Source organism: Alligator mississippiensis, chromosome 4 (assembly GCF_030867095.1).
Source record: "Alligator mississippiensis isolate rAllMis1 chromosome 4, rAllMis1, whole genome shotgun sequence".
In the NCBI taxonomy this organism is placed as follows: domain Eukaryota; kingdom Metazoa; phylum Chordata; order Crocodylia; family Alligatoridae; genus Alligator; species Alligator mississippiensis.
In genome coordinates, this window is record NC_081827.1 from 221719240 (window position 1) to 221741411 (window position 22172).

Genomic DNA, 22172 nt, shown 5'->3' on the forward strand with positions numbered 1-22172 from the left:
GTAGGTGACCACCCACCTCTGGAGGGAGTTTATTCCACAGTCCAGTCACCCTGACTGTGAAGGAGTTTTTCCTGGTACTAAGCTTGAAGGATATCCATTGGTCCTAGTTTTCCCTGGGGGTGCCCTAGTGAACAGTTTTTCACTGAGCTCCTGATGCACTCTACTGATATAGTGGTAAGCCATTATCAAGTCCCCTCTCAACCTTCTCTCCTTTAGGCTAAAGAGGCCCAGGTCCCTCAGCCTTTCCTCATATGGCTTGCTTTGCAAGTCCCTGATCGTACGGGAGGTTCTTTTCTGGACCCTCTCAAGTTTTCTACATCCTTATCGAAGTGCGGTGCCCAGAACGGGATGCAGTACTCCAACTGCAGTCTCACCAGTGCTGAGTACAGAGGGAGTATCATGCAGTTTTACACTAAATGCATCGTTTGATGCATGCCAGCGTGTTGTTTGCCCTGCTGACCACCGCCTCGCACTGATGGCTCATATTCATGCGATGGCCAATCATTACCCCCAGGGTCCGTTTCGGCTGTAGTGCAAGTCAAGTTGTCACCATCAAGCATGTATGTATGTTGAGGGTTGTTTGCCCCCAGATGAAGCACCTTACACTTGGAAGTGTTGAACTTCATCTGGTTCCGGTCTTCCCAACTCTCTAGCCTATCCAGGTCTGCCTGTACCTGCAACCTATCTTTTGGTGTGACCACACTGCCCCATAACTTGGTGTTGTCTGCAAACTTGGCAAACGAGCTTTTCACTCCCCCATCCAAATCACTGATAAATATGTTGAAAAGCACCAGTCCAAGCACAGACCCCTGAGGGACACCACTGGCCACTTCACACCAGGACAACACAGATCTATTCATGAGAACTCTCTGGGTCCTACCCTGTAGCCAGTTTCCCACCCACTGAACTGTTGAGCAGCTGAGCTCACAATCTTCCAGTTTTCCCACAAGGTATCATGGGATACTAGATTAAAAGCCTTTTGGAAGTGTCCAAGTGGTGAGAGACCTGGTCGTAGAAGGAGATGACATTGGTAAAACAAGACCTACCCGCAACAAAGCCATGCTGGCTTTCTTTCAGGATCTTACCTTCCATGAGCGTATTGCACATAGATCCTTTAATGAGCTTTTTCAGGATTTTCCCTGGGATGGATGTTAGGCTGATTGGCCTCCCTCTCCCCATTCTTGAAGATGGGAACAATGTTGGCCCTCTTCCAATCCTCAGGGATTTCCCCGGTGCACCATGAATTCTGAAAGAGCTTTGCCAGGGGTTCCATGATGACCTCTGCCAGCTCCATCAGCACTCTCAGATGGAGTCCATCCAGTCCTGCTGACTTCATGTGGGCTGTGCTGTCTGACGGAGTTTGCCACCACCTCCCTGCGCTAAAAGGGGCCATTGGAGTGGCTCCCAGCTGCTGCATTATTTACCATCACTTATCATTCAACCAATATAATTAGAGAAGGTTAAATGAATAATTTAAAAATGATTTTTACATCCTTCCTTGAGGCACAATGAGCAATGACAAAGTACAGGTAGGAAAAGGCTGCAGAATATGCACTAGAAGGAAGAGCGTAGAGTACCCTGACCCTAAGGAGGGACCTAGGTAGGTATGTGTAGTACAAAATGGGCCTTTACTAGACATAGTAATACTGGCAACTTGAAAACATTTTTGTTCTGAATTGGAACTAAAATGCGAAAGTTTGAAATTTCATACAGAAAGAAATTCTGAAAATGTTCAACTTCCCAAACATTTCCATTATTTTTTAAGTGAATTTGGCAGTCAAGGGAGCCCCTAGAATCAGGGGCAGTCCTAGTAGTCTCCTAACACTCAGTGAGGAACCAAGAAACCATGTCCCGAGATAGAGCCCTAAATTTTTTGTCCATGTAGGGGAAGCCCAGAAGCCTTAAAGAACCATGTCTCTTGTGGAGGTTTCTGGGTTTTCTGTTACAAATCAGAAGGAGATCTGTGCTTCCTGGCTCTCAGCTGCAGAGCCAGAAGCCCGAAAACTTTGGGATCTGAAGTCCATGGGTAATCCACACAGTAGAGTCGTCTGGAAGTCAAGGATCATGAGTGGGGCCCTGAGAAAAATCACGATTTGACAGACTGCACGGATACCACGAAATTCATCCCACACTGTGATTTTTAAGGGTCGTGAGCATAGGCAGCAGAAGACTGGGGCTAACAGGGCTTAGCCCCCACAAACATGAGGCAGTGGTGGCAGCACAGAGGGCCACAGGGCAGCCTAGGCACAGGCTCCGGGTGGCTGCAGCGGGGATGGGAGTGGCACACAAACACAGATACAGAGCCTGCACTCAGCCAGATGGCATGCAGAGCTCTGCCTACCACAGCAGGCAAGTCAGGGAAAGGGAAGGGGTGTGTGTGGGAGGGACAGATTGAGGCCCCCACAGTGAGGGAGGGAGTGGGGAACAGGCAGAAGCAGGGGATGGGGCAAATGGAGCCCTGAGGATGAGATGGGTCACAAGATGGTTGGAGCCGTGGGCAGCTCGTCCAGGGTGTGGGAGGGTTCCCGACACTGTGCATTCCCCAGAGGCGGCACAGGGGCATGTGCTCCCTGGATTTGTGTGTGGGGCACTGCAGAGGCAGGTTGCTGCAGTGCGCTGTGCTCTGTGCCCCACTGCCACTGGAGTAGGAAGAAACCAATTCTCCACCTTTCAACCAATTGGCATTTTCTGGTGAAAAACCACATACTTAGAAAATCCTTGCTTGGCTCTAGTCATCACCTGTTAGCAACTAAAATTTGGGACTACATTAGTATGTCTGAGATAAGGAAGTTTAAATTCTACTGCAAGTCAGAAAATCAGGTAGGATCCTTGGGCTCTCCATACTTCATCAATGTACCCCCAAGTCAGACAAAATTAGGGTCTAACACAATTCCCATAAAAAATCAAGAGAAAGACTCCATTTACTGAAAACTGGATAAGGCTCCAAACAATGGTAAGAATTAAAAATAGAAAAATCAACAACTGACCTCCCTGTATGTCTATGTTGATCACTTTAGATTTTGTTTACATTTGCATAAAATCTCCTCTTTGAAGGCTTGCAAAATTATGGTCAACAGACCTATACTTAACCCCATTGGCAAGGGAGTACTTTGAACTTGTTTTCCAATATATGGATTTTCTTCAGTCAGTTTATGACTTGATTTAAAATTATATATTAAAAATTTTGCTTTTAAAGAGTCTGTACTAACAGTGCTTCTTGCTTTCAGCTGTAATTAAATGTTGGCATCTATGTATCTGTGACATTAGCAGTTCACTGATGAATTTTCATTTCAGCAGAGAATCACTTTCATATAAATTTAAATGATTTTTTTACACACATATGCACAACAAACTGTACTACCGACAGCAAACCGACAGTTAGTCATTTCCTGTTATGAGCCTGAAGAAGTCCCTTAATTACATGCGTAATTTAAATTACTGTAATTTATGCAAGATTTTTTTAAGAGACACTGGGAGTATAAAAGCTAATCAATAATGTTAAGGCAGCGTGACTCCACAAATAATTTACATAATTTTTCTGGAAAACTGACATTTTACACTACCTATTGTGCCTTTAAAATGATCCCATAATTCATGGTTTAAAGACAAATAAATGTGAGTTTTTGTTTGGGTCAAATAAAAGATTAATTGACGTGGTTATTCATAAAAATGTCATGCATTCAAAGTATAACTTTTTCACCTTGTTTCTATCAGGAATTGAGATTTATACAAAGTCAATTTACACTAAACTCTCAACACCTGATATTTTAAATAATCCTCCCAGATTGAATAATTGTAATAAGAAATACTGTTAGTAATCTTCACTTAGTGGCATCTCAAATAACATTACCAACAAAAAGCATTATATTTTTTAATAAATGGGGAAATTGAGGCTCAAGACTGACATGTCTAAAGTTAGAAACTGGAATGCAACTAAGGCCCCCTGTACACATTACAGCTGTGTCATGATTAATCTGTTAATTGTGGCATAAATGACAAGGGTGACACATGCACTGAATTTAAGATGCCACAAAATGTCAAACTATAATGGTCTGGTACAGTACCTTAAAATTGAACAACATATTAAAAGTAGGTCCTGGTGGGGACTGACAGTCAGCTAACTGCTGGAACCAGCCAGGGACTGGAGTGGGATCTCAGAACAGGCTCCCCCTGCAGTGGCAAGTAGAAAGGGCGCAATGGGGTCTGATCCCCAAACCCCAAATCATGCCTCCTACCATGAACATGTGGCATGGCAGGAGATGCAACTGTTGGGTTTGGGGATCAGCTTCCATTGCACCTGTTAATGATCACGTGCCAGGGGCCTAAAAAATCCTCATACATTACTTTGCATTCATAGAATATGCTAAAATTCAGATCTTATCCTTTTACTGTTTAAGATAAGCACACCCTCTATACCATATCTGTCTGCAGACTTTTATGCTGGTGCCTATAACTGTATCCAAGTGCCTTTCATGAGCAGTAGCTGGAGAGACTATCTGACACGGCTTTTCTACAGTAAAACACTCTGCTGGACGTAAAACTTTGGTCTAGCATTCTTAGCACTGTTTGTTTGGGTTGATTTGTGTACCAAATGATCCTTCAGATACCATTTCAGAAGCAATCCAAAAATGAGATCAAATGCCAGAGTGCAGAGAACCAACTACTTCCGATCAACATCAGAGAAGCCCACTTCCTCAGTGAAACACAACAAGATAAAAGGAAGGAAAATGCAGAAATCATTAATTCAGCTTTAAGGCAACATACTTATAACGATACTGTCACATAAATTTAGCCTGAGTTTTAATCAAGTAAAATCTAGATCATGTTTATAATCCAATGAGTAATGCCTTCCAGATTCCCACTGTCTTTTTAAAAACACAGACCATTCTGCAAAATTGTATCAATCAGTCCTGGAAAACACAATCCTTTATTTCTTTTTTTTCTCACTGCTTCTACAGCAGTGTAATACTATTCACGCACTATTTCTGGATATACTCTAGGTTAGGACTAAAATTTACCTACTTTGGGCCTGATCTGATTCTTAAAGGGCATGAACTGCTAATTTACTATGCCAGCCAGAAATGGGCTGAAGCATGCTGCATGTTACTTCTCAAATTGGAGGTAGTGTAGCCTCCTTAATGTGCTGTACCCCAGACAGTTAGCTCTGACTCTGCCTATAGTGTCACCCTAAGGCAGCCACACTACTTCTACTTTGCGATATAGCACATGCAAAGGCATGACATTTTTCAGCATGATACTGCCTGACCCAGCAAATTAGTGATACAAGAATGCCTAATGTCAGTGACAAAATCCTTACTGATTTCAGCAGTACAAAGTCAAGCTCATTTTGTGGTGTAGCTGGACTTGCGAATACACGAGTAGCTATTTTCTTACCTTCACATTAGGTGTATAGAGGTTTCTCAGAGAAGCAAGGGCAGCTGACAATCCATCAGTACTATATCCAATCCACAGAGCTTGAAGGTGACTGGAAGAAATTCCAGTCTTTTTACTAAGACCCTAGAAGAAGTGATAAAATAGATACTTGACACAGGAATTAGAAAGAAAATTTCCTATTATGTCTAACCCATATAAAGAAACGTAACTAATCATTTTGTTAGCAAGCAATTTCAGGTGTTTATAAAGGGTATTTGTAATTATTATAGCAACCATGCTGAATTCCCCTACACGTTTTGTATTTCTGTAAAAATCATAAACCTCTGTCTTTAATCCCTGGGCTTTACCTTAAAAATGTGAGCTTTAAGAATGTGATGACCAAGTTCCATGGTTTGTTGCCGGTTTAATTTTCCCTCCTGTCGAGAAAACATGAATGCCAGTAGAGCATGCCCATTCCTAATAAAAGGGGAATAAGACAGACGCACATATTTAGTAACAATTTAGTTATATCATCTAACTTCTGTTACCAATACCATCACACAAACCTCAGTTTTCTTTATTTTACCCAGTTAAACTCTTTAAATATCTCCGTGTCTAGATTTAGATTGTAGGACTGTCAAATAACCAAGGGAAAGGAAAGCTTTCTGATGCTTGATCTAAGTTCATAAGTTTTGCTAGACTGATGAAGGGTGTGACAGATTTCTCTTTTTTTCCCCAAGTACAGTGAGGTCACTTTTAAAAGAATAAATTTCAATTGAATGGGGTCATGGGAAATCTAAAGAGTCGCCTGGTGGAAAGCAGTCAGATCTCAGTACCAGTTCCAAAACTCCAGTGAAACGGCAGCGAGGGATTATCTGTGGATGGAAGGGGTGAAATCAAGACGACAACCTAAACAGATATTGTAAAGTTCCACTAAATCTGACTGTTGCACCTTTCTAGGCCTGAATACGAGATGGAATTCCATTCAGCCCCTCACTGCCATCGGTTTGTTACTGAAAGAACACAGTCTTTTTCTTTTACTGAGATTACTGATGAAAATACTTTTTGGTATTAAATGTAGGGGATGATATCCCTGCAAAAGCTTTGCTACATATTTCTAACATGCTTCTGCAGTCAATTCCTAAGAGACCTGGGGGTTCTGATTTTAACACGCAGTAAATGCAGGATGAGGGGTATTATGAAATTCAGTTGTAACTAGTCTATCAGTTTTATCACATGAAATTCATGATACTGAAAATCCAAAAGACCTGAATCTTTTTAAATTTTTGAGACAGGATTACCAAGCATTATACAACACTGCTGTTATAAAACTTCAATTTAACTATATGCAATAATCTTTTTGTTTGTACAGCAGGATCACAGTGGGGACCCAATTCATGATTATTTTAAAAGAAAGAACTTAAAAAGCTAAAAACCCTGAATAACATGGTAAAATAGGAGATGCAGAGTACCAGAATATGCAAATATACACACTGGTTCACAGAGCACGTTTTATTGTGATGCAAGCTACATTAACCAAAAAGATGGAGGTTAGTCCAAACTGAAACAACGACACTAGAAACAAAGTTGGAAAGATAGAAGGAACTGTCAGAATAATTAAAAATAAGAGACAGGCCAACCCCTCTCCTCTCCCCCAAAACACCCCTCCCATTTTCTTTCAAAATCTGAATCTTCCTTCCAGCAGTTTCCTATTGCAAACTTTGTCAGGTAAATTAAAATAGAAGACTTCCATGTACCTGATGCTTTCCACTAAGAAACTGAAACTACTCAGTGGGGAAAATGATGCTCAAATATGCAGGCCCAGTTTGCATGGACCCTATTACAGAGTTACACGTAGCATTAGCTGCTAAAATTTTGCCCTAAACATAGCCCAATTTTCCTCTGGGGAAAAACTGCAGTTCTAATACTACTCATCAGCCCTTGAAAGTGATTGTAAAGATATGTAACAGCAACTATCTGTACATACTGTAGTTTACTATAGTCTTTATTTACCTTGGTTCACATAAGAAGTCAGTATTTTCACCATCTGCTCTCCAAACAAGCCATTCCCTGAAGGAAGGATGGCAGAACATACGTGTTTTGTCACGCCTTTTTATCAGAAAACATGAAAGGGCCTCCATTCTCTGGTGGAAGTCTTCCCATTCCAGTTCACCATTTATCTGACCAGCATTAATAGCTGTGAAAATCTGGTCATCTGTCATAGGATGAAGGGATGCTAGTGCCACATTTAATATTGGCAGGGCTCTCTCAAAAGCAGAGTTGCTCATGAACTTCATGTTGCACTGAAGCAAATAAAGTTCTGACAGAGACACTGGAACTACTTTGTAGCTTGCACTTTTGATCACCAGGTGACCCTTTTGAAAAAGATCCAATGTCAATTTCAAATAGAGGTAAGATCCCAGGCTCCTCATGATCAGGTGATTACCCACTTTCCCGACTGTGGCTGCATCAGCTTTCCCATTTAAAGATATATTGTTTATAATTTCCTGACTGCTACTGATCCTGTACTGAATATAGGCATTCAGATCACCATGGATTTCTTTGTTGTCCGGGAAATTGTCGAGAGAGATTTTGAAAAAAGGTAATAAACTTGCTATTTCCTGCAAGAAAAAGCACACACAGGTACAAAAATTATAGTCTAGCATGAATACTTTTGATATAGGCATTTATATAGATACTAGTGAATTGCCCGTCAATATTGCTGGGAGGGGTGGGGATGGAGCACCACCCCCCTACCGCCCTGCACTGCCGCCAGTTCGTGTCTGGCCCCACACCACCCCTCCTGCTCCACATCCAGCCCTGCGCCCCCCCCCCAGCACAGGGCGGTGGATGGCTGCTGCCACACACCGCCCTGCGCCACTTCTGCTCTGCATTTGGCTGCATGCCACCCACCCACTCCACGTCTGGCCCCGCCCCCTCCAACCCCCCTGCCACAGAGCTCCACATCTGGCTGCGCACCCCCACACCACTCTGCGTCCAACCCTGCACCACCCCCCTCTCCTGCCATTCTGAGTCCAGTCCTATGCCACCCCTACTCCACATCCGGCACCACACCACCCCCTTCCTGTGTCCAGCCCTGCACCCCCCACCCCCTGCCATGGGGTGGTGGGTAACTGCTGCCAACCACAGCTTTGTGTTGCCACCGCTCTGCATCTGGCTGTGCGCCATCGCCCACTCCACGTCTGGCTTCATGCCACCCTCCCCATTCTGCATCCGGCCCTGCCCCCTCACTGTGCAGAGGGGTCCACATCTGGCTGCGTGCCACCCTCCCCCCCCCCCCCCCTGCACTGGCCCAGTGCTATCCCCGCAGCTCTGCATCTGACCCCGCAACTCCCCCATCTCATGTCCGCCCTGCACCATCCCACCTGCTTTGCATCAGGTCCTGTGCCACACTCCCCCCCACTCTGCATCTGGCCCACACCACCCCTCCTCCCCCCACCGCTCCGCTCCACTGGAATCATTCCCCACCCGTCATTCTTGATAGGTATTCTTGATGCAGGCTGGAGCCACGCCCCCCAAGAGCATTATGGACAGATACACAAAGCCCTTTATAGATATAGAATAAAAAGATGATTTAGTTGTTACAAGCCTTTGCAACTATTGATGGTCCAGTTGAGCCTAAAGGCCCACTGGGCTAACACTTCTAGGGAACACCAGTTTCTACAGCCAAGAGCGCAAGAGTTGGCAGCAGCTAACATCATATCCAACTACCCTTGACTCACCAGCCTGAATGACCAAATATCCATGTACAGCTCAGTTTACTCAGGGAGCACTTTGGTATGAGTCTAGAGTAGAGCTAGAATACACATCTCTGGAGCCAGTGAGATGCCTTAACTGCTGTGCTACCATGGCCCAACTGTTCAAATACAGTCCCCTGATAACAGGTCACACAACATATTTCTAAAAAGAAATAATTTCTCATATCACTAACAAATAGTTCAGTAAAGATTCAGCTAGAAAAGAACCACCACCTCACAGTAGACACTCTTTGGAGGACTCCCATGAAAGTATTGATCAAGCATACAAGATCCTTGTGTTTGAGGAGTGACAATTATAGCTATGCCACCTTGTGCTATAGCTATCTTTAACACATTTATGGTGCATGACAAACAGTAATTCCAATGGTGATCTTAGACTTGTTTCCTTGAAGAGCTATATATTTATGTATTCTAGCAAATTTTGGAATGCCTTCAACATAAATGGGCACCCCTGTAATGTAATTCACTTCCTGTTTAACTTATAAACAGTTAAATTAATTAAAAAATAAGACATTTCAGCCCGTGTAGCTTTGAGATTCTGAAGTCAGCACATCTCTGTCTCCAGAACACCAGATATTTGGACTGAATACTGGAGAAAGACTTTTTTAAAGACTAAGTGCAAGTTTTCTGGGACTTGCTAAAAGATGTATGGTGAGAAAAAATGGTGTTGAATACAAGGACAAGCTTTAAAATAGGGAAGTTGTGGGGCTCCACTTTCTGGGAAGTGGAGATCTATAGTCCAGCCCTCAAAGAAATGCTGTATGAAGGTGGGAGACAAGCTCACCGCTCTATGGATTTGGGGCAACTTAACTCCTAAAGATTCAACTTCCTGTTCTTATCTCACCTGTAGAAAACAGGCTGAGAAAATGGAAAATCAAGTTTATTACTTGTGGTGTCACTAATCCCATCAGTATATTCCAGAAAGTGACAGAGAAAAAGCCAAATGTGTGATCAGATCCTTGAGCTCATACTTGTTCACCATAAAAAAGCATAAACAAGGCAGAGTCCTTTTTGTTTGTTTTTTGGTTTTGAATCCCCTTAAGAGCAGCACTTTTAGCAAAGTATGTGGTTGTAGCAGTATGAAAACTTTTCACAGGAAAGGACAGTGATTAATTTTTGGCAAATTAAAAATACACTTTATTCTTACCTGAAAGTTAGTTCTCACCGTCACAATCAGCTTCAACCAAGAAGGGAATTTAAAAATAATATTTGTGATAAATGAAGAAAGTGTGTCACCATAATCAGGTTTGTGGAATTCAGCATCATTTAAACCATCTATCAAAATGATGTATTCTTCTTCAGGAATTTTCTGCTCTGAATAACAAAACAGTAAAAAACAAACAATAAAAGGGGACTCCTCCATAATTCTGAATGTCCTGAGAGAGGAAAAAATGTACCAGGAAAAATGTAGCAATAGCCATGGATGTTATTCCAATATCAGTGAAAGTTAGTTTAAAATATCAAATTGAAAACTACTAGCGCCACTAACCTCACTTTAACATTTCATAATTTTTTCAGTCTGATCTTATAAATCATGTAATCTCAGAGTGTTTGGGTTACAAATATCACAGAAGTACATTTACATACTACAAAAGTTGTTCTCGTTATACTTTATAGTACGATCCTATTTTGCAAACAGCTTATAAAGGGTTAAATGAAAAGAGTGTCACAAGCTTGTTACTGACACGTGTAATGTATATTACAGATGGTTGTAAGAATATTAATAGAAGGTGAATACATGGTTATGTTCAAGTTATGGACTGATTCTATCTAGTAATCACTTATTTAAACATCTAGCATTTATTAAACCATTATAAACTGTTACACAAAGGAGAACTACATAAATAAATAAGGCATGAAACTACACATTTAACGGGTGCACAAGCAACCTAAATCCTGATATTTAAACTTGAGTGATTATCTTTGCAACCTTGAAAATATCTTTTAAATGTCACTTGTTGCATTTAATTCAATTGGTTTTTTAAATAAAGCACACTGAAAAACAAAATAACACACAACAATACCCACAAATTCTATCACATGGCTTCATATATACATGCAGAAAGTTCATCAGCAAAAGAAGTCTAAAGATTCATGAGTTCTGTCAGCTGTCTGCATGCATCTCTAGCAGTCTCCCTTTAGTGCTTGTCCAGAAGAGAATCTAGAGATCAAGTAAAGGTGGGGCAGGGTAACACCTTAGAGAGTAGGACTGAGAGCCATGAACTTTTATAAGCAAAAGCTTCATCAGACTGCTTAGGAAAGGTGATTCAAATGATTACCACAGATGCTATGCACGTGGCAAAATAGGTTGTTGCTTATGAAAACTAATCCCTCTCTCAGCTGGTAAATCTTTAAGCTGCCATCCTACCCTATCTCCTACTTGATCTCTTGATTTTCTTCTGCTATGTGGACCAACAGTAGATGGGGTAACAGACGCATGCAGACAGCTGGCAAAACTCATGAATCTTGGGGGTTGTTCCAGGCTCTGAAAAAGTATGCTTTAAAGCAGTGACCACCAACCAGTCAATTGCAATCAACTAGTCGATAGGGGAGCCTCTGATGGTCTCTCAGTCTGGGGGGACTCGGCCCCCCCAAACTGAGATCAATTGTCAGAGGCTCCACAATCGGGAGTGGTGGGATGCATTTGGTCAAGCTGAGCTGTGCCCCCTGCTGCTGGGGCCAGCGGGTGAGTGGGTGAGCGGTGCCAGGCCAGGCCAGGAGTGCAGTGATGCACTGCGCCTTTGCGGGCGGTGGCACTGGGAAGGCCTCGGGGGCTACAGATGCACAAAACTCATCTTGGCCCCCGCCACAGCCGCCCCCCCAGTGCTGCTGCCCACCTGCAGAGACACGGCATTGCGCTCCCAGCAAAGCCCTCTGCATCTGCGTGGCTGCACAGGACAGCTGGGCAGCAGCACCCTGCAGGTCAGTGTAACAGGGGCTGGGCCGGGAGACAAGAATGAGCTGTGGGCAGTTCATGCCAGAGGGAGGGGAGGTGGGGTGGGGGGAGGGCTGTCACCATGTGATCAAGAGTTGGGGGGAGGTCCTGTGAGGGGAAAGCGTGCATGTGTCTGTGTGTCTGTCCGTGTCTCTGTGCATGTCTGTCTCTTTCTGTTTCTGTGTGCATGATGGTCTGTCTGTGTCTTTCTGCGTGCGCGCATGCATGCCCGTGTGCAGAGAGTGAGAGTAGATTGCATGCGCCTGTGTCTGTGCGTGCCTGTGTGTGTGCATGTATGTGCGTAAATTTGGCCATAGTGGGGGCAGGGAGAAGAGGCAGGCATGTGGCCCTCCTGCCCAGCAGGGTCCACCCAGCCTCCCCCAGCAGCAGTAGGAAGGGAAGGGGCCCCTCTCCCCACCCTGCAGCCCAGCTCTCGGGGAGGGGGGGGGGGGCCTCTAATTTTGTGTTTGCCCAGGGCCCCAGTACACCTTAATTTGCCTCCCCCCCACTGACCTGCTGGGCAGGGGGATGGGGCGGGCAGGGGATAGCGGTAGATCCTGGGTTGCCCTTTCCTTCAAAAAGTGATCTTCATCTTAAAAAGGCTGGAGACCACTACTCTAGAGGAATACACTCTTCTTATTTCCACCATGTATGATCTACTTGGTTCCATCCTTTCTGTCCTGACCCAAGTCAAAGCAGGGTAAAAAAGAAAGGTAAAAGGTGTCATCCTGCAGGCAATTCAGAGTTGCCTAAAGGCAACAGCAGCCACAGTGCGTTTCAGATAGAGGTGGTCTACCCGTGTCAGAGAAGTCATTGTCAATCTAGCAAGTAGTGCGTGTAGTCTTCATATTGGAATCCAAGATGGCTGCAATGAATTCACATTTTGGTTAATATTCCAGCCCCCAGTAGGGCTAGAAAATAAATTCTAATGATATTTGTTCATTCAAGATATGCTGGACCCCATCTCATGTAATTGGTATGATCATGCACAGCTATCATCAGAAGCCACTACAAAATCCACTACTTGCCAGATTGGTAACATGACTTTTCTGACACAGGTAGATCACCTTTACTTGAAACGCACCGTTTCCTCTTGTGGCAACGAGTTGTCTAAAATAACAAAATCTGGAGACCTTATTGGTCAATTTATAGCACATCTCTTCCCCACCCACAGCTCCATAACTCAGCCCCATTCTCCCCATTGATCCCAGACTCCACTCAGACTCCACATCATAGTACCAATAAATTTATCTCCTCCCTCCGGACTCTACCTACCAACTTGCATTTTTTTCCTGTGTCTTTACCCAGCCAATGCCTCTCCTTTACTTGCCCCCGGGTTCTTTGGGGTTCTGTTCACCCCCCCCCCCCCTTCAAATGGTTTTCAGTCACACTTCTTACTCAGCAAATCCCAACCTCTACCCCATACATTTCCCAGACTTCCTCTATCTCCCTAATTCCAATTCCAAGTTCCAGTTTTCCTCTCCCCCAATCTCTGGTCTGTGTGTACCTTTCCCCTTTATACCCCAATCAAATTATTTTCCTGCTCCCTTGCAGCAGATCTGGTTCTTACTCCCTCTACACTTGAATCGGGCAGCTTCTTCTTCCATTTTACCTTGGCCTACTTGGGACTGCACAGAATTTGGCTTCTGACGTCTATTAACCTCACCCCTGAGTCTACGTCAACTACGGTATGTCAACAACTTACAGCCTGACTATGAGTACCAGAAAAGGCATACTATTCGCTTAAAAAAAATAAATAAATAAAAACTCAATAAATAAATAAAATAAATAAAAACTTGCCAAATCTCAAGTCCCTGCTTTAAACTTGGGCTAAAGTTTTTAATAAAAAGGTTGCCAAAATTCTTTAACAAGGGAAAACATCTTTTTCCTGAGTCTCACCCTTAAAAAAGGGTATATCATTTGGGCAGAGATTTATGGCAACAATGGAGGGAGGAAGTTCTGACACTGAACATCTTGAGTCAGATGCCTAGTACAGAAAATGTGGGCCCAAAATCTTTGAAGTTTAGCAAAGTATAAGCAACTCAGAACCATCTTTCCAAACAGGAAATGTCAGTAACCTTGATAATAAGTGGAGTTAACAGACCCACCTATAATTTATCCTATCATTTATAATTTAGCATATTCCATTAGCATTTTTCAAAATAGTGCTTTTTAAAGATCTTTTTAATAATGGGTTCTGCAGGATTTTATTTTAAAACAAAAACCCTTCCATGTGAATATGGTTTGTCTACTGTTATTACGAATAACATCCAAGATGATTACAACTGAAAAAGATTAAAGAAAACAAATTTCTCTCTAGTGAAGTCACTTCTGCTGCTTTAATCATCTCCCTCACATGGTTAAAATATATGTCAGATTACTCTTGGGTTTTCTGATGATGGAGTTTAAAGTTTAGTCTCAGTTTCCTGGCATACCTTTCCTGAGGTTTGCAAGTGGCTCCAACACTCCTCTTTTAAAAGCTGCCACTGGATCTTGGACGCAGGATCTAAGGCTAAGCATGCTTTGTAGATGAGGCTCTTTTATTAGAAGATCTCGGTATGCCATTAACTGATGCGACCGGCAAAGTAAAGCTGCAATACTATGGACAAATTCTGGGACAAGACACGTGTACGTGTTGTCAGCTTGGCAATAGTGATAGGCAACGACCTGGGAGGGGGAAAAAAAGAGAAAAAAAGTCAGGCTCCTCTTTATTGTAAACAGTACTGTAAAAACGCACCTTCTAGTTATGACAAAACATTTCTCTCTCTCCCTTTGGGTGATCCCAAGCTACAGTATTTATTTGAATCCAAGACAAAGCTCCCTATCCCATTTAACATGGGGAAGTAAGCTGCTCATCTTAATATTTGACTTTGGGGGGAGGGAGAGGGAAGAGGGGGAGCCTGCTGCAGCTCCACCTCTGGCCCTATTCTGGGGTCAGAGCTGCAGCAGCTGCCTGCCCCCCATTATCTGCTCCTGCTGCCACTTACCCTCCACAGCTCTGGATTGGTCTCCAGCCCCACACTGGCCTGAGCAGAGAGCACACAGTCACTTCAGGTCAAGTTCATGCAACAGTGGCAGCAGCGCGATAACCACTGCTGTGTGGTCAGGCGGGGGGCAGAGCGACTATATACTCCAGACCAGAGCCCAAGCTGAAGCCACAAAGGGTAAGTGGCAATGGAGGAGGGTGGAAGGCAGGTGGGGTGGAGGGAGGGAACAGAGGTGGTGGGGGCACAGGCAGCATAGCGGGGGTCAGGCAGTGGGGGGGGTGCAGGCATGGCAGGAGGACAAGTGGTAGGGTGGGTAGGTGTAATCTGGGGGAAGCAAGCAGCAAGGGAGGGAAAGCACTAGGGAAAGAGGTAGCAGGGGGTAAGGGGCAGGGGTCAGGTCACTTGACTCACCTGCTACCTGCCCCACCAGTGCTTCCCTTCTGCAGTGGTGGGTTTCTGTGTGCATGCAAATTTAATACAACCCTCCAATAGTTAGATTTTATACATGGACTATTAAAACAAATGTATAATTTTCCATGTATACAATCTAATTATTAGGTGTCATCTTAAATTCAAAGTAATCTTGGATGAGTAAATACAGTATTTTCAAACTTTAGAAATATTACCCTGCTTCATAGTTTGTGAAGAATGAGCCTACTGAAGAAAAATTATCATGACACAGAAAGGAGGATAGGAAATAGGATTATACTGGCAGAGAGTGGGAAGAGGAAATCTCAGTACAACTTTTGGACATAAATCCCAGTATTGCTTTTGGACATAAACCGTCCCTTACTCTTGGTTCATGATTGGCGTTCACCAGGTAAAGTAATGTTTGTTCCCACAGCTAAACAACAAAGTACATGAGGAAGGGAAAAAAAATCTTTCAGAAAAGTAACCAGAAACATTATCAAAGCTTTATCTCAACAAACTGTTCTCTAGAATTTTACAGTATTCCTGAAGGAAGTCAGATAGGGGCAGAAGGTGCATGATGCTACTTTAATTGAAGGATGACTTATACTTCAAACTTCTGATTATTTTTATGAAATCAATCCATCACAATGAGAAGCAATGCTTAAAAGTATAAGAATTTGCCATTCACTTGCCATCATTGCATGAAACTCATTAGTACCTTTTCTAAAGGCAATGGGAAAAAAAACATTGTCTTTAAACTAACATACTAAAACAACAGCAATTCTGATGTGGACTGTTATCACCTGATAGGCAAAATATTAGCTTTTCGGAATCATATAAACTAATGAGGAAATCATTTTAATCATCTACTCTAGCTAATCACAGATTACCATTAGCACCATACTGTGTATAAATGGTCAAAACTATCAAAATTTAGCTTTAAACTTTCTTGAATTGAGATAAGAGATCACCCAAAGCCATGAATCAGTTTGCTTCAGAGGCAGTAGCCTGTCTGTTTTCCAAGCTGGAAGAGTAATTTTACTAGACAACATATTGCAAAATGTGGAATCTTATGTATAAAACATTAACATCTTGTTCAAATGAATTCTTCCATCTTATGGGGACACAGCTTTAAGATGATTAATACTGAGGGGAATTTTACTGGCATTAGTCTTGAAAAAGCCTCATTCTCATGTGAGTCTTTGTCTAAAAATTCTTTTGGGGAAAACACAACTACTTAATCTAATGTTTAGACCATACCATGCCTTTATCATAAGCCAATCTCCTTATCATAACTATGGAATGCATCTGATCAGAAGAAATGAAGTACTTATTATCAATATCCTTTTTCTCACAACTTACCCATTTTGAGCTTCAGTAGTCAGTATCAGGAAAATGAAAACAAATGGAGGTCAATAATAAATATATCCAGAATTTGTCAACACACTGTAGTAATCTGGCATTAGATGGGCTAAACATTGGAGCATCTTCTAAATGTGAGGGTGTTCACGTGCAAGTTCTTTATTCAAACCCAATTATATTGATGATTACATACAAGGAGAGGGACAAGGGAGAAATGCCACTAATGGTCAGAAAAAGACAATTAATAACTATGTGGTATCAGTTTTGTTTATTTATACTGTAGGACCTTTAAGACTCTGCTGCACAGTGCTTAGTGACTGGGGCCTCAAACCTCTACACACACACACACACTTTATTTAAATAAATAAAGATATGAGCTAAAAGAAGCTTTACTGAGGCTCAGAGAGCAAAGGACCTTATTTTTCAGAAAAAGATTTTAGGAGAGGAAGGGCCTCTTGGGTGAAAACACACCAGGAACAGAAATTTTTTCCATCATTGACTTACAGCTAAAAACCTAATGTCTTTTTATGCATGGCAGAGATCCATGCCCTCAACCTTCAGATTAGACTACTGAAACATGCTATTCCAAGAATTACCGAAGACCAAATAGAAACCCATTAGTCAAATAAACAATGCTCTGATTTCTAAATGAAACAACATCAAAGCATGTCAGTGTTTCACATATATGTCGACATTCTATGTAAAATGGATTTCAGGGCGCAGTGCATAAATTTTTAACAGCTGGGTCCAAGATATTTTATGTACTACCTCCTCTCACCCTCAAGATGCAATTGGACAGCTATGATGTCACTATCTCTGGGGTCAACTCTTGGGAGCCAAGGGAAAAAGCACTTTTGCTGAAGAACTCAGTGCTCTGGGACGAAGGAGAAAGATGAGCCCAAGTCCTGCCATGGTGAAGGAATGTTGAAACACCCTCTTCACTTTGCGTTATTATTGTAAAAGACATGCACTAAAGAGACCAGGCAACACTCACCTGGAAACAGTCCCATCACCAGCACAATTATGTCACTCTTAGTTTTTGTAATCTTTGCCTAAGTCGGGAGTATTGGAAGCACTATAAGCAAACCAAACATTTTATCTGTCCTTATTTCTTCCAAAATGGCACTGCAGGAAACTACACCAAGCAATAGCTTGGTGCAGAGTAGTCGTCTATACAATAGGTTTAAAAGGATTCCGTTTTTTACTCAATAAATAATGATTTCACAGCATACTCAGACAGGAAAATATTTCCATTGGTAATAACTGAAATGTATAGAATCATAGAAGTAGGGTCGGAAGGGACCTTGTAGATCTTCAAGTCTGACCCCCTGCCTGGGCAGGAAGAAAACTGGGCTCAAATGACCCCAGCCAGGTAGGCATCGAGCTGCTTCTTAAAGACCCCCAGGGTAGAAGCCAGCACCACTTCCTTTGGAAATTGGTTCCAGATCCTAGCCGCCCTGACTGTGAAGTAGTTCTTACAGATGTCTAATCTAAACCTACTCTCCAACAATTTGTGGCTGTTATTCCTTGTTATCCCGGGGGGCGCTAGGGGAAACAAGGTCTCCCCCAAACACTTCTGGTCCCCCCTAGTGAGTTTATAGACTGTCACCAGGTCCCCCCTCAGCCTTCTCTTGTGAAGGCTGAACAGGTTCAGATCCCGTAGCCTCTCATTGTAGGGTCTGCCCTGCTGTCCCCGGATCATGCGGGTGGCCCTCCTCTGGACCCTCTCAATGTTGTCCACATCTCTCTTGAAGTGGGGTGCCCAGAACTGGACTCAGTACTCCAGCTGTGGCCTGACCAGTGTCACGTAGAGGGGGAGGATCACCTCCTTGGACCTACCTGAGATGCACCTGTGGATGCAGGATAGGGTCCGGTTAGCCCTGCCGACCATGACCTCGCATTGTCGGCCCAAGTTCAACTTGGAGCCAATGATGACTCCAAGATCCCTTTCTGCCTCCGTGCTCTCAAGAAGGGAGTTTCCCATCTTATAAGTGTGTTGCTGGTTACTACTGCCCAAGTGCAGCAGCCTGCACTTGTCCGTATTGAAATGCATCCTGTTTTTGTTAGCCCAGCCCTGCAACCTATCCAGGTCTTTCTGCAGTCTTTCCCTCCCTGCTAACGTGCCCACCTCACCCCACATTTTAGTATCATCAGCAAATTTGAACAGGTTGCTTTTCACCCTGTCGTCCAAATCGCTGATAAAGAAATTGAACAGTGTGGGCCCACGGACCAAGCCCTGGGGGACTCTGCTGCCCACTTCTCCCCAGGTCAACTATGACCCATCCACCACCACCCTCTGAGTACCGACCCTTCAGCCAATTTGCAATCCATCTGACTGTGTAGGCATCAATGCCACAGTCGCTTAGTTTTTTAATGAGGATGGGGTAGGAGACAGTGTCAAAGGCCTTGCTGAAGTCCAGAAAGACTACATCCACGACGACACCTGCATCCAATGCTTTTGTGACCTGATCGTAAAAGGCAATCAGGTTGGTCTGACATGACCTGCCCCTAATGAAACCGTGCTGGTTGCCCTTAAGCATTATCCCTGATGCCGGCCCATCACAGATATGCTCCTTGATGATCTTCTCAAAGAGTTTCCCCAGGATTGAGGTAAGACTGACAGGCCTATAGTTGCCCAGGTCCTCCCTCCTCCCTTTCTTAAAGATGGGGACCACATTGGCTATCCTCCAATCATCTGGCACCTGACCCGAGCACCACAAGCGCTCGTAAAGCCGTGCCAAGGGCCCTGCAATAACCCCTGCTAGCTCCTGCTAGAAAGGGAACTAACAGGGAACCCTTAGCTCTGTTACTGGACAGTGGAGAAAGTGATGGAAGGACAGAGGACACACACAGGAGCTAAAGAGAAAAACAATGGGCACCCTACTGACTGGTCAGTTAAGCAACTAGCTATTTTTCTGGCCTAATGACTCATCAGTTAAGCAATGAGTTGCATATTTACAGGTGCCCAATGGGCTGGAAGAAGATAACAGACTATTTTAACAACCCCCTATCCAAAGCCCAGATGGGAGAGGAGCAAGCGTATTCCAGCCCGGTGGCAGCAGGGTCCTCCCCAGTCTGGACTGGAGTGGCTAAGTGTGCAAGGGGGTCGGGGAGGCTGCTGTCTCTCCCCCTGTTCCCAGAGCTCTGGGAGTGCCACTACCCATTTCTTTTGGTCCCCACCTGTCCAGCTCTTTCCTGATGAATGGACAGAATGATTTAAGGAAGATATGATTTATTGATTTATGGATATTTACTTTTTTATATTTTGACTAGGAATGCACCGATAAAATTTTTTGGACCAATACTGATGGGTGATTATTGACCTGCCATATTGGCCGATACTGATCCAATTGCCAACATGCAGCCCAGCCTCATAGAGAGCAGTATCTGGCTGGTAAGTCTGTTGAGGGGAAAGGGGCTAGAGGGGGAAGGGAGGAAGATTGAGGTCCCCATGGTGAGGGAGTGGGGTTGGGGTAGGGGCAGGGGCAGGCGCTGCACAGCTGGGGTGCGGCAGGGCACAGGACAGAGCCGGTGGCTCATCCAGGGTGGCACAAGGAGCAGTTCCTATCTCTGTGAGCACCCTCGGGGGAGGCATGGGGCCATACGTCTCCCTCGGATCTATGCATTGTGAAGGAGGGCTGTCCGCTGAATGCGCTTGGGGCAGGGGCTACTCCAGCCTCTTCCCAGCTGCTGCAGTCAGGTCAGGTGGGGCAGGGTAGGTAGTGGCAGCGCCGGGAGGGGGTCTATGCTCTAGCCCCGCTCCACAGTTCTGGCCTGAGTGCAGCTGCTGGGAAGAGGCTGGAGTAACCACAGACCTGAGCATGCAGCAGGGAGCCTGCCCTCACCCCATGCACAGATCCAGGGGGCACGTGGCCCCATCTCTTCCCTGGGGGTGCACAAAGCAGCAGGAGCTGCCTCCCTTGCCTCCCCATGCCCTCTGGATGAGCCGCCAGCTCCATCCTGTGCCCTGCCCCACCACACCTGGGCAGCGCTTGGCCCTGCCCCAGCCCCAATTCCACCCTCACCATGGAGGCCTTGATCTGTACCCCCATTCTCCTTCCCCTCCACCCCCCAACAGACTTACCAGCCAGATGCTGCTCTGCAAGCTGCTGGGCTGCATTCCTGGCTGCGTGCATGGTGTGGCTGCACGCATGTATGCAGCATTTATCAGCGACATTATCGGCCACATCAGGCAAAAAAAGCCAACTGCCAATAATGTTAATTTTCCTTTTATCAGTACTGATATAATATGGATTGATACATCGGTGCACCTCTAATTTTGAGGTGTGATTTTATAAAGCTTTTAACAGTACACTGTCGTTAATAAAAATTGACTGCCGCCCACACCTTTAATTTCTTGCACTCCTGAAAACTGAAATAGATAAAAATCGAAAAATCACCAATTTCCTGCAATCCTGAAAACTTAAAAAAAAAAAAAAATAAAAATTCAATAAAAATCTAAATAAATGCTTAAAAATATACATTGATTTTAGTGGTCAAAATTATATACAAAAAATAAAACCCGTGCATTTTGCCAAGCCTAACAATATGGGATTACCATCTACTCATGACTGCTGTTGAAAAGACAAATTTTAACTCAACGTAGCAATCAAGTACTAATTCATATGAAAAATGAGAGAAACCTGGTCTACTATGCAAGATGCGTGAGCATGGTACAGCTTACATAAGTGTCCTCAATTACCCTCCTACCTTCTGCCTTCCACCTAGCACAACCAGGGAGCCCTGAAAAAGCACCATTTCCCACCCCCCTACCTTCCCGTTTTTCTCAACATATAAAAGCTTTTCCTGGGAGGGGAGGGGGAAGTCCAGTGATGCGTGTGAAAAGTTACCTTTGAAGCAAGGCGTCGCACTGAATCACCAGTTTGATTTTGATGCTCAGGAGTACCAGGAGAACTCAGAGACTTCACTGTATTGCTACCATTTGTGGAAGGGGCAGATGAAGATAACTGTGCAAGGGGAATCTCCTGACAGGGGTCACCACCTAAAAAAAATTCAGACCAAAAAAAGTTGCGATTAGGGTCTATTGCATTGGGGTAGCATTATTTTTGCGAGTGTGCGCATGCACACACACACACACTATCATATGTAACTAGTTACTGACTAATGCAGCTATACATCATCATCTTTATAAAGGGATTTAACTAACCTCTGTGCTGAAACAACAGTAAATAAGGAAAGCAGCAGAAGGATTACATATATAAGTACAAAAATGCTGCTTAAAAGTGTGTTTATAGAGTACCTATGCTAAAACTTGTAGCAGTTTCAGTGAACAATGCGTTAATTCTGGATAAATGAAGTCTACGG

At 43.9% G+C, this 22172-nt stretch overlaps 1 protein-coding gene across 6 annotated transcripts in view; it reads right to left on the reverse strand.

Moving 5' to 3' along the window:
• Positions 1–22172, reverse strand: part of TANC1 (tetratricopeptide repeat, ankyrin repeat and coiled-coil containing 1) — a 203663-nt gene that overhangs the window by 35380 nt on the left and 146111 nt on the right. For all 6 annotated transcript variants that reach the window (XM_019480246.2, XM_059727357.1, XM_059727359.1 and 3 more), the window contains 6 exons: positions 21698–21849; positions 14523–14754; positions 10300–10466; positions 7387–7994; positions 5742–5850; positions 5395–5517 (listed from right to left, as the gene is read on the reverse strand). In XM_019480246.2, coding sequence (XP_019335791.1) covers positions 5395–5517; positions 5742–5850; positions 7387–7994; positions 10300–10466; positions 14523–14754; positions 21698–21849 — 1391 coding nt within the window. The remainder of the gene's footprint in view (positions 1–5394; positions 5518–5741; positions 5851–7386; positions 7995–10299; positions 10467–14522; positions 14755–21697; positions 21850–22172) is intronic.